The sequence below is a fragment of the Gopherus evgoodei genome, chromosome 4, assembly GCF_007399415.2.
Source record: "Gopherus evgoodei ecotype Sinaloan lineage chromosome 4, rGopEvg1_v1.p, whole genome shotgun sequence".
NCBI lineage: Eukaryota > Metazoa > Chordata > Testudines > Testudinidae > Gopherus > Gopherus evgoodei.
The window spans coordinates 138607199-138620758 of record NC_044325.1 but is presented as its reverse complement, the minus strand read 5'-3'; the positions used below and the strand labels follow the sequence as shown (position 1 = coordinate 138620758).

Below are 13560 nucleotides of genomic sequence, written 5' to 3'. Positions count from 1 at the left end.
AGTCAGCTAAGCGGGGCAGGGCAGGGAGCAAGGCCTCCATAACAAACCCATCCCAGCAGCGAGGGGCACCACACAGGACGGTCAATGGGAGCCTGCGGCAGAGCAAGGAGGAGACAGCCGGCCGGGCATGGCGACCAGCGTGGCCAAGGAATGGAGCCATTGGAGGAGGCAGGACGTGGTCCTGAGCTCAGGTGGGCTTCGCCCTCCAACGCACTGCACCTGGGGCCTGATGCACCCACCTCCTGGGATGAGAGAAAGTGGAACTAAACCCAGCAGCGCGATGGAGGGGTAAGGGCTGGCACAGGTGCCGCTTCCAAACACTGAACCCTCCCCCTCACCCAGTGACATTGTGCCAATGTGGGAAGCCGGCCCTGACCTCCAGGGAGATCCTCACCTGCTCCCTGGGAGAGCCCAGCTCTGCCCTCCTTGCGCCTAGGTCCCCTCCGGCAGGAGAAGTACTCAGAGCCTGGGAACATTTAAAAACCCTGTGAGCTGGGGGCATTCTCAGCCTCCTCCTTGCTCACAGGTTCCCCCGTGCTAGAAGGGACCATTGTGATCATCTCCTCTGATCCCCTTGTATTAATTCTAATGAACAATGCCACATTATGCAGTATTCATTTTTGACAGTTTATAATAAGCGATGCTCCAGGGAGAGGGGAGGTGGAGGGGGGCGCAAGGTGTAAGTTTCACCTAGGGCATAAAATATCCTTGCACCAGCCCTGGCTTGGGGATCACTTTATCATCAGCTAACAAGATGCCAAATAAACTCAGATACCAGAGACTAAACACGCAAGGGTTTCCCAGCTGGGAGGGGAGAGGACACATCCTCCCTCTATTATACCCTTGCTGACTATTATGGAGAGATCCCCCAACCGCTACCCACAGTGTATCAATTCTGCACAGAATTTGGAGAGAGAAGTAGAGGTTGCAGGGGGGATGTGTTTGGAGAAGGTTCCAGGGGAAGTCAGTCTCTGTGCACATGGCTAGAATGCTTGCTGCAGCTGCAGCATCTCTGTAAACAGTTCTCTTAACAAAGAGACAGTTTCGTTTTACAAGCATGGAGTCCTTCCATGTTATTTCCCATGAATACATGAAACACCCTGGGTTTCTCTTATTCTTGGGCCTCTTGTGACTGCTGCCCCTGCCTAAGAAGCAGGAAGCCTTACATCTGGCTTCCTGTAGGTCATGTGCCTGTTCTTCCTCTTATGCCAAGACTACAGCCCCGTTTTAGACAGCCATAACAGGCACACTGGGATACATTCATGCACTGCAAGGCCCAATACTATACAGATTCAAAACATACACGCGCGTGCACACACACACCCTGCATGGTGTAGGAGTTTGGGGCAGGCAGAAGACGACGACTGCACACAAGCGGAATCTGGGTCTCTCCATGGACTGGAGCCCATGACTTTGCAAGGGACCAGATTTCTTTGATGCAACCCTGGTCCCAGAGGAAGAATGACTACTAACAATGGTTATTTTCTAGGTCAGATCACAGCCCAATGCCAATAGAAGCTGATCATCACAGAGGGGCCAGGTGCATGCAGCACTGTACTGGAAAGTGTCCATTTCTTTCCAGTGCAATGAAGATCAGAAAGGAAACCACACAAGTCCCCTCAGCCATGAACCAGGGCAATGTGGGATAGCAGCAGGAAAACCATTTACACTAGTTGTGCTATTGCACCCAGGACCACTTTCTATTTTGCCACTAAAAGGACAGAGATGGATACGGAGACTGAGTTTGAGTTGATATTGAGCCCTAAGAATACCCCAGTGCATGTAGTACGGTTGCTAACCAATTGGGAAAATTGTGTACACGGACAGAGAGAAAGGGCTATTCCACAATCATGCTAGAGGGAACAAAGGCTACTTATGCACCTAATTTAAACCAAATGAAAAGTGGAGAGAGGAGATTTTCCCCACACGATGCATGATCAACCTGTGGGACTCGTTGCCACAAGATAACACGGGGGGCTAAAAACTTACCAGCATACAAAGACTGGATGTTTATATGGATCATGAAAATATCCAGCGTTCTAACAGTGACAGATGAAAAGCCAACAAGAGTTTGGGGAGTAATCGAAACCTACCAGTTAGACCTTAGCAGGTTACCCAGCTTAACAGGGTAGGCTCCAGCTACTGGGGGTCAGGAAGAAACTTCCCCTGGGAGCAGGTTATTCCACCTCTGGCTCCTCCAGGGGGCTCTTGATCCTTTCCCTGAGGCATCTTTTTGCTAGCTACTGTTGGAGACGAGATACTAGACTAGGTCCAGTGTGACAATTCCTGTGTTCCTCTAGCATAGGGAAAGCAATACATTCATTCCTGCAAGTTCTGTCAAAGCCACATCTTAGGCCTTGCCTACATGAGAAAAAATGTTTAGTCTGGGATGTAAATGTAAACTTGTGTCGTTATACCAGTATAACCCCCCATTTGGACACTTATTCCAGCATCAAAGTGCCTGTCTTTGGCGTGACAGATGCAGCTTGGGAAAGGGGTTATGCTAAACAGAAAAAAATCTATTGAGATCAAAATAAGCATCCACACAGAGGTTTACACTGGTATCACCATTAAACCATTAATGTGTAGCCAAGATACACAGTGACCAAGGTTCAATTCCCTGCTTTGCCTGTGAGACCCTGGGTAAGTCACTTACCGCCTCTGTCAGTTCCCCATTTGTACAATGGGGTAATAGCCCTGCCCTCCTCAGGACAGTGGTGAGGATAAATATGTAAAAGATTGTGAGGCGCTCAGATTACACTATGGTGACAGAGACTGGATAAGCACCTAAGACAGACTGAACCTAGATAGTGGCACGAAGGAGGCTATACAACCCTTTTACACGGCTCTTTGCATAAAAATAAAAATGGACTGAGGTTGAAATAAAAAAAATTAAAGAACATTTCTCCTCTCTCCTCCACCTGTCTCTCTTTCTTGCCTCCTCTCCTCCTCCCTCCCCATTCCTCTCTGAAGCGAACGCATTCAATCTTTTTTGTCTCAGCAAATAGCTTTTAAGTTTTCTCCCATTCCCTCTAATTTATATTATTTTAATTATTGAAGAGCCCTCTCACTCATCACCCGGAACATTAACGCGTTTTTAAAAGGGACCCAGGAAAAAATCAAACTCCATCAGCGATCTATTTTTCTGCCTCAGCTAACAGCCTCCAGCTCTCCCAGGAGAGCACAAAACTCATTGCAGCTTGCGGGGTGAAGAGGAGGGGGATAAAAACCCATCTTGGAGAGAAGGCAGTGGGGTCCAAGATTTTGGGAAAGGAAATAGATCCTGGGAACCTGCACTCCAGGTGAAGAGTTTGCTCTTGGTCCACGCTTTCTGCTTGTAGATATTCCATTGCAGCTGTTTCTGCATTTGCAATTATATTTACATTTATCTATGCACTTCTGCCAGTTACTGCAAAGGGGGCTCTTATTCAAACACACTTTCTAGCCCAGGGATATTACTGCATATAAATAAGTGCTCAGCAAGAAAGAAAGTAATTAAAGAGTCCTTGGAATTCGACTGGGATTACGTGGAGGTGGGGACAAAAATCAGACCAGAACTTTGCGCATTAGAGACAGCCCCTTTCACCCAGAAGGATCAGAGTTTCAAGACTCTTCATTGTTGTTTGTTTTATGGTGGCATCTAGGATTCCAGAGCACCATGACCGTCCACCCCACCTTTGTAAGAGACAGACCCTTCCCTGAAATGCTTTTCAATCTAAATAAGACAAGAGAAATAATACTAATAAGGCTTAGTTCTTATCTAGCACTTTTCATCCATAGATCTCAAAGTGCTTTATAAAGGAAGCTAGTATCCTTACCCCATTTTACAGATGGGGAAACCGAGGCATAGAGAAATGACATGATTTGCCCAAAGTCACATAGAAGGCCAGGGGCAGAACTAGCAATAGAACCCGAGTCTCCTGGGTCCCAGCCCAGTGCTCTATCTGCTAGGCCACATCATGATCCTGATTTTACATATGGGGAAAGTGAGGCACAGAAAAGCCACCTGGCTACTCAGTGTCAACAAAGGCTTCACAGGGGAACCAGGCATAGAACCCAGAGGTTCCTATGGTAATGCCACATCCTATACACCAACCAAAAGGCCAGCCACACAAATGGCTAGACCAAATGGCTAACAAATACAACTCCTGGGGGGAATTCTGTGCCACTGCAAATGCACAGAATTCATGTCAGGCACAGAGTTTTTCCCCACCCTCTCAGAAAATACACCGAGCCAAGAAGTGCTGTAGTTCTGCCTTTCACCTGCCAGAGACCAGAACAGCCCAGAGCCTGCTGCATTCATCACAGCACCCTGACCATGTGGAGCCAAGTTACGACAGACAGAGTGGGGCACCTGGGGGTCACAGACTGGAATTCAGAAAAGGCAGTGGGGAGATAGACTGAGGTGCAGACCCAGGAGCTACTGGGGTGACAGCATTGAGCCAGGGGCTGAATGGGAGAGAGGAAGCTGCAGGGCCACATGGGGACAGGGGCAGATGTGCCTGACTCAATGGGAGAGGCTTGGGGTCAGCCAACATCTGCATGGGGGAGGCTCCCCAACTCCCTTATGATCTCCCCCCCTTCTAAAAAAAATCCTTTTCTCCCACCCACACCCAACAAACTCTCCAGGTTCACTCCCAGACTCCATACGTCTCCCTCATCTCCTCCATTACCCCGACTCCCCCAAGCCTTTGAACTGCTTCTGAAGGGTGCAGGAAATACATTTCTGTATTGTAATTTAAATGAATTACTCAGAGTTATGTATTAATATACCTAGTAAGGAAGCTGTTTGTCAAAAAAACGTGTCCTGGATTTTTATTTTTTTTTTGGTCTGCAAATGATCAAAATTATTGAAAACTGGCATGATTATATTGTGTTATTTTGACAAATAAAACATGCAGAATTTTAAAATACTGTGTGCAGAATTGTTTATTCTTTTGGTGCAGAATTCCCCAAGGAGTAAAATACTAAGCCTGGCAATACGATAACACACACCAGGTGTGAGAGAAGGCAGTCAGATCGGCTGCTAAAAATCCTCTACGAGGTTTATCATTGGGAGGGCAGGATACTTAGAGATCTAAAGTAAATAATAATTTTCAACAGAGGGTATTGCTCCATAGGAACCGATTAGCTAATCCATACCTGGCCTTTCAGAGGAACAAAGCTAGACCAAAGTAGAACCAAAATGCCGTTTTGTCCTTACTCATACAACTCCCTGAAGACATGTGGCACCTGCGGATGGAGCCACAAGTTTTTAGCCCACAACAGCAACACAGAGGTGCCAAGAAGCATCAGTCCATCCTGTGACTATTCAAGTCTTAGGTACATTTCCCACAACACCCTCATACACTACAAATCCCAGGAGCTACAGGATACCGTGAATCCCCTGGAGCACCGACGCAGTCTTCACAATGGTGTCCTTACCATGACTCTAACAGATAGCTGCCTTCATCTCCCAATGATAAACATGTCAAGCTATGGCAATCATTCCACTCCTCAGGAATTAAGGGAAGATATGATCAAGCTTTGGGTATATAATCCACAGCCCATTATCCAATCATCCGCAATAACTGGTGTCATGATGATATACATTAAAATGCCTCAGCGTGCCATCTGTTTGCAGGCAGATGAGTGGAGTGCATCAGTCTATAGATCACAACTGCGTGGAGGGAGTCTCGAACTCATCTGACTGATGCCATCGCAACCGTGAAAGATGGGAAGGGCTTATCAGACCACAGAATGCGAGAGAAAACAGAGCCCAAGCAGAATGGTTTCACAGTGCTTATAGTCCCCACAGTTAGCTGAAAAAAAGGATCATCTTAGGGTTAAGGCTCTGCATTCAAACTTAGGAGATCTGGATTCAAATCCTACCTCTGACACAGATGGCCCAGGTGACTTTGGTCAAGTCACATCATCTCTCTGGGCCTCAGTTCCCCCATCTGTAAAATGGGGATGACAGTCCTTCCTCTCTCTCACCCTTGTCTTGTCTATTCAGATGGTGAGCAATTTGGGGAAGGGACTATGTGTATAATCAGGCTCTCTACGGGTAGGTCTATATTGCAATCTGAGGCACTACTGCACCTCAGGTAGACACACCCCAGGTAGCAGGGCTAAAACATAGCAGCATAGACAAAGCAGCAAGGGCTTCAGTGCAGGCTAGTGTTGCAAGTATGCACGCAGGGTCCCTGCAAAGTTTGTACTGCCAGGGCCACTGTGGCCTCACTACTATTTTTAGCCAGGCTAGCGTGGGTAGCATTAGCCTATGTATGTCGACCCATGTTGCAATTACACCCCCAACTGCAGCACGGACTTCTGTCATACAAATAATTACATAGGCTGTAAAGTCAAACACTCCCAAGTTAGAAATGCCAGCATTTAGGCTGGTCTTGCAACCTCCAGTCTGCCCCTTTCTGCACATGCATTACAATGCAGCTATACAGCCCTTCTGCATAGCCATGGGTTCTCTTTCTTACTCTCCCCCATGCCCACCTTTTACAGCCCACCTTTATTTCCCCTGAAAGTTCTGCTGGGACGGGCCTGTCCTTTACCTGTACAACAACTATCACAGGGGGACCCAATCCCATAATGCCATCATAGGCACAGTAGAACACGTCTCGCCTTTTGGAAGCACTTCCGACATGCTTGTTCTCTCCTAGAAGGGGGTATAGACTTTACCACGTCCTTCCATCTGCCAAGCAGCCACCATAAGAACGCAGTGGAACAATATGTTATTAAAAAACTCTGCCAATGACCTCCCTGGAATCCATGCATGACTAAGAGCTGAGTGGTGAACAGCTCCAACTGGCCATTAGAACGCTCTGACAACACTCCTGCAAGTGACTCCCAGGTTGATTTCTGTTGTGCAATTTGTTCATATTAGCAAACCAGTCTCCACCAGATGAGCTCTGAGCTCCTGAAAAGGTTACCTGGGTTGGAATTTAGCCACTGGGGCTAACAGACCTGCTTTTATGAAAAGCGCCCTGGGTTTGTCGGCTTCTGCTGTTTTGTTTTAGAAGAATTCATGGTCAGGACCTCAATTTTATGTGTCACCCCTAAGAAGGCATCTCTGGCAGCGTGGGGCACTCTCATTACTGATCCTGAGAGGAAAAGCACAGCCTGGTAAATCAAGCCCCCCTGTGGCACTCTGAGTTTCCCTTGGAGATGTCCTGTCCCCACACACACACAGTTCAGGAGGGCTGCCAAGTTCCTTGCCCCAGGCAGCAGGAATGCAACCAAGCAGCAGCATTGCAATGAGAGTGGTATACGAGTCAGGGGAGGAATTTGCATGTTGTCCCCTGACAGCATAGTGGGTTTCAACATGAGGTACCGACTTTTCTCACCGCACCATGCAGTGCAACAAAATTCCCCTGCCCCCTAGGAAATTCACAGCTGTTACTAGGCTGCACCCTGCGGGTCTCTGATTAGTCTATGTAGGTCTCTGATCTCCCCCCTGAGCTCCTACTCTTAAAAGCACACACCCCTGCAATACTATGCTTCACTCCACTAGCAATACCATGCTTTGTCATCCTCACAGCACCCTGGGTGGAGGGGGGGGGGGAAGTACTATCATCCCGCATTTATAAATTACTAGGAATTTAGCCATAACTCTTTCAAAACTTGCCACGAGACCTTTAACGACCTGAGATGTCAGGACCTCAGTTTCACAGCTGCTCCCGGAGCTGGCACTGCATGGAATCCTGCTGGAATGTGGGGAACTGATCAGTGTCGTCCTCTGAGCCCCCAGTTCCATTTCCTATGGTGCGCCCAGACTTTCCCTGGAGTCCCTCATCCCACACCTGTTCAGCTTGGGAGATCACCCCTCAGAGCAGCAGAGCGGTGTTTCTATTTTAAAGCTGCCCTTCCGAATCCATTTCATCAGTCTCCTTCTCTCTCTCACACCCACCGGCAGTGTGTCCCCCCAGACACTCAGCTCTGATTAAGCTCCCAAAGTGTCCCAAGACCAGTTGTCTCAATAATGAAGCCGCAAGGCCACGAGGCACCAGGGAGTGCTCACCCAGAGGGACACAAAAGACGCTTAGTACATCCACCCATAACCCAACAGGGTTTTGCTCAGTCAATTCTCCTCAGAGAAAGGAGACGCTGCAAGCCTGCTCAAGCAGGCAGGAGGGGTGGGATTCAGATACTCATTCAGGGTGTAGAGCAAGGGACCACAGGACCAGATCAGCAGGGAACTACAAAGTAACAATATTTTGCCCTGATATAGCACCTTCTATCAGGGAGCAGGAACTGTGCTCTGCAAACAGTGAGTTAATTTTGCTTCCCGGAGGTTATTAGCAACCTGGAGTGTGTGGTCACTGCCCTCTAGTGGAGGAAATCAGAACTAATCATCTGTGTGTCACAGGCCCAGTACCACCATCTGTGATTCGCCTGTAGCTCAAGTGCTAGGAGCTTTGGAAAGGAGAGGCTCAGAGCTCTACCCCCAACCAGAGGTGCTGGAACTAGGGGTGCACCAGCACCCCCTGGCTTGATGTGGTTTTCATCATATATAGGGTTTACCATTTGTTTCCATGGTTCTCAGCACCTGCACTATACAAACTGTTCCCGCACCACTGCCCCAGATGGTAGAAGAGGCAAATGTTTGCAATTTATATGGCCCCCATCTAATCAGCATATCAGACTCTTTACTGTATTGATCCTCACCTGCGATGCCCAGCAGTGCTATTAACCCCATGACACGGATGGGGAACTGAGGCAGACAGACACTAAGTGATTTGCTCAAAGTCCCATAGGAAGTCTGGGAGAGCTGGGCATTGAACCTTGGTCTCCCAAGGCCCAGGCAAGCGCCCCAACCAGTAGGTCAGCCTTCAAGTGTCATTATTGCCTATTTTACCGACAAAGGAATTTGAGACTCAGAAGTGACAGGATTTGCCCAAGCTCACACAGCCAATTAGTGGCAGAGCCGGAAATAGAATCCAGGAGCCCTCACGTCTTCATCACAAGGTCATCCCTTCTGCCTCTAAAGCGGACGACGAAACGTGAACCAGGTAACCGCCCCCACAAGGTGAAGGAAATTACCCCACGCATGGAGCAAGGATCTCCCGCCTCCTGCGAGTGAGGAATGCCTTTCACACGGCAAACCTCCGGTTCCCTTCCCCCACCCGCTCACACCAGCAGCATGCATACCTCTCTCATTTGTAAAGAGAGCCCTACAATAATCCCTCCCTGTGCCCTCCGCAGAGCATCCAACCGCATTAAAATCAGGGGCACATGAAAGAGAGAACAAAGGGGCAGGGGAGAGCCCTTTAACTAAAGGCATCATCGTTGCAGGGTGGGGCAGGGACAGCTCTAGCTTTTTTGCGGTCCCAAGCATGGCAGGCAGGCTGCCTTTGGCAGCGCGCCTGCGGGAGGTCTGCCGGTCCCACGGATTCGGCGTACCTGCCACCAAATTGCCACTGAATCCGGTGGACCGGTGGACCTCCTGCAGGCAAGCTGCGAAAGGCTGCCTGACTGCTGCCCTCGCAGGGACCGGCAGAGTGCCTCCTGTGGCTTGCCACCCCAGGCAAGCGCTTGGAGCGCTGATGCCTGGAGCTGCCGCTGGGGTGCGGAAGGGCAGAACCAGAATCCCCTGGAGAGACAGGAGATTCTTTGGACACCTGCAAAGAGTTGGCTCTCCCCTCCCACCCACCCTCTTAGCTCCCCTCCCCTGCCTGGGTTGGAGCAGTTAGTGCATTCTGTTATTGTTAATACGCCTGCAATACTTTGCTCTTAACAGTCGCTGGTGCTTTATTTTAGCTGGTACAGCAGAGACTGAACCATTGGTCACCCTATGTGTTCCTTTCCCCAGCTACAAAGGGGGTGGAGGGAAGGCGTGGGGAGTTCCCAGCAGGGGCAGGGCAGAGGATGGCAAGCATGGGACATTACCTTGAATAGGCGCAGAATGTTGGCCACCATGATGGAGACGGAGCTGCCCGAGGCACCAATCACCCCCACCACACGCTCCGGCTTGGTAATGATGGGGGGCCCGCCATTAACGCACCGCACCTCAGTGCTGTCCTTCTCGATCAAGGCCTGGACAAAGGTCAGCGACTGCTCCAAGGCGTGGGTGTCCCGGGAGCAGGTGTCCAGGATGCGAGCACCCAGGGTGATGTTCGGGAGCAGGTCGTGGTCGTTGTTGATGCGATCCAGGGCGAAGAGCATGGCCTCCAGCCTGTGAATGCCCTTCTCTTTCTTCAGCTCACCACAGGCCTTGCCCTCGGCGCCCCGGCCGTGCACAGGGAAGAGGCCTCCCAGAGTGATATCCCCGTCAAGGCGGATGGAGTTCATGTGTGGATTCCCCTGGCCCTTTGGTTTAGCTGAGCTGGCCAGGTTCCACCAGCAGCTGCAAGCGCTCAGAAGTAGGCAGAAGGAGAGCTGCTCCATGCAAAAAGATCCCAGGCTCTTCCCAGTCATCGCCAACGACACACCAAAACCCTGCCCTGACACGCAGCCTAGGCAGCCATGCGGCACTGAGCCCCCTTTGCCTCCCTGGCTCTGCAGCCAGGCTCCACCTTGAAGACTTACCAAGGAGGGAGCGTGGGGGTAGCTTCTCAGAGAGCCAAGGAAAAGGCAGCATCAAGTCCTGCTGCAGCCTTTCCGAGGGGATGCAGCATGGTTTCCTTCTCCATCACTTTCCCATCAGCAGCTCTGATCTGCTCCAGAATCCATCTCACAGCAGGTGTCCAAGCACAGGAGATTCCTAGAGCGGGCTGGTTTTTACAAGGTCCTTTGCTCAGCCCTTTAGAGGATTCCAGCTGAGCAGCCAGAGGAAGGTGCTGGGCTTTGCATAACTTTCCGTTAAGGAGAAGAGGGTGATGAAACAAACCAACCAAAACCCTCTCTTCCTGTCTCCAGAATCCTTGAAAGGGATAAAGAGAGAAAGAGAATTAAATAGAGGCATAAAGAGGACATCAGTTATTCAGATTTTTCATCAGGGTGCTCACCAGAAATGAACACGCTAGACCCTGTGGTTCTCTCTAGCCCCCAGCCTGTGCTGCCCAGTGGCACCACGCTGGGTCTCTCCCTAAATTCTGACCCTGGCTCAGCAGCCATGGAAGAGATGCTGACTGCTCTGGGAGGGGCTTTTCTACTGCCAAGGATCTCAAAGCGTTAATTAAGCCTCACACCTGACTGTTAGGAAAACATTCTCCTCCTTTTACACATGGGGAAACTGAGGCATGGAGAAGGGAGGCAACTGGACAACAGTTACGCGGAGCTAGCAGCAGATGGGTGCAAGCCATGTCTCCTCACATCCAGCCTCATGCTTTAACCACTAGGAAATGCATCCTCACGGCTGTCAGCCCAGAGGGTGCATGCATTACACCAATGTTAACTGGAGCTCGCTGAGCTGGGGAATTACAGGGTCAGGCCCCATTTACTGAGAGGCACCATGTCAGCTACAGGATTTGTTAACCTGCTGAGCTGAGCAATGCATCCCTCTCTCCACCCATTGGGATGGAATTTGCCCTCGGTCTGTTCTATTGGGCACCCACCAGCTCTCCAGAGCCAGCTTTTTTCCTCTAGTCTGTTTTATCCCCTGCTCAAGGCTCCTCAGATCAAGAGGAAGCATTGTATGCCGGGAGCGGTAGTCCTTGCTGATGGCTTCTGTGGCGACAGACACCTCATAGTAAATCTGATCCTCAGGCCCCACTTTGGATGCTGCTATTTATTGAAAGACTCCAAAGACGAGCAGGGAAGCAGAAGGAACAGGATTGGTATATGGTACAACCCTAACCTCAGAGACAGAGACACACACACACACACCCGTCTACAAAGAAAGCCCCTCCAGGAGAAGTTGTTAGTCACAGTTGAACACAAATCCTAGGGTACAACCTTCTGTTCCCTCCTTCCTAGAGCAACTCAACGCAGTGTGCAAACAGCTCCCTCCACTGTGTCACCCACCTCCCCCAGCCTCAGCAGAGATCTAGGGTCCTGGGGACTGGAAAGGGGGCAGAGCTGCATACAGGGGAACAAATTGTGAGGTTCCTCAATCATGGAGCTGAGAGGCAGATAAGAGCCAAGCAGAGTGCAGCCAGGATCCAATCGGCACTTACACACACATGCCCTGACCTGTGGCTCGGTCTGCAGTTCCAATCCTGAAACACTTCCCCATTCCACAGCAGATCTACCCAAGCTCCTTCTTTCTAATCACAGCTGGGTAAACAACAAGGGAGGGAAAAATCCTCCAAGTATTTTTTTTTTAAATAAAGTCACCCAAAATTGCATGGCCTGAATTATTGGTTTATATTCGGCCTGCTTTGCAGCATTCCTGGCTGTACCATCCTGAGCTCCCATGCACATGCTCTGCTCAAGCCCCTCACATTCTGGCCCACTACCCCTTCCGCCCTCCCAGTCCTGAGCTGCAAACGCACAGCTCTGCCAAAGCACCTCGGGCTGACCGGCCTCAACAGGGTGACCAGACAGCAAGTGTGAAAAATCGGGACAGCGGGTGTGGGGGTAAGAAGAACCTATATAGGAAAAAGCCCCAAATATCGGGACTGTCCCTATAAAATCAGGACATCTGGTCACCCTAGACCTCAAATCAGAGCTGGGTGAATAGAGCAAAAGAATTGGATCCCCCCTACCCGCGGGGATTCACGCCCTTCTTTGTGTTTGCCAGTGCACCAATCCCATGGCAAGCAAGAGTCGAGTCTCAAGAACTTCCGCAGAAAGCAAGAGCATCAGAAGAAACATTTGCTCACTGGGAGGTGAAAAATCAATCCTGGGGCCAGCCCTTGTGTAGAGGGGTGAATTCCACCCAATGGAAATATTCCTGCTGCTATATTTTATTTTGATTTCTGTTGCTACTAATCCCAAAAAAGGCAGCTATGTAATGCTGTACAGAAGGCAGTCTCCTGGGGGTGACTGCACCAGGCATAGGGCTGCTTTATTGGTCTGTCAGAGAGTTTTATCCTGCTGCTTATTGCAAGAGTATCTGAGCGACTTCCCTGTAAAATCAATAGCAATAGCAAAGTCCCTAGCAGACTCCACTGAGTCTCTGGCTCTTCTCCATTTGCAGGGTAAAAGCTTGGCTTGCGGCAGGGTTTGAGGTTTGGAATTTTTTTTTAATTAACGATGTTATTCATTTCGACTGGTGCCATTGAAGAGGTGTCATTGCTGGGAGTGTCACTCTTAGCTTTACAATTGATGGACCACATCTTAATCAGATCCCACGCACACAACCCATCCGAGGGGATACGGATTCCTAAAGCAGCGACAATACAGATCCAGACTTGGACATGTCTTGCAAAGGGACACAGCCTCTGAAATTTCCTCTAGCGAAGGCTGCTGTGCCTCTGTTCCAGAAAGCACTCTTGCTCCAGCCCAGAAAAATTCCCCCTTTTATTCTCCAGATGCATTCCACCACCACATCTGGCACAAATCCAAAGAGGGAAGGCAAGGGGCTCTCAGTATATCCATGATGGATGCACACCATTGGGTCCTCAGCTGGTATGAATCCATGTAGCTCTGATTTAATTGGGGCACTGCTCATATACACCAGCCCTGAGACTCACACCTCGATCTGGTCTAGTCTAGTTCTTTTCATTGCATGCAGCACCCTGG

The 13560-nt window shown here is 49.8% G+C and overlaps 1 protein-coding gene across 3 annotated transcripts in view; it reads right to left on the bottom strand.

The window, feature by feature from the left end:
* Positions 1–13560, bottom strand: part of GRM4 (glutamate metabotropic receptor 4) — a 230754-nt gene that overhangs the window by 183075 nt on the left and 34119 nt on the right. For all 3 annotated transcript variants that reach the window (XM_030561356.1, XM_030561358.1, XM_030561357.1), the window contains exon 2: positions 9883–10855. In XM_030561356.1, coding sequence (XP_030417216.1) covers positions 9883–10410 — 528 coding nt within the window. In that variant the 5' untranslated portion in view covers positions 10411–10855. The remainder of the gene's footprint in view (positions 1–9882; positions 10856–13560) is intronic.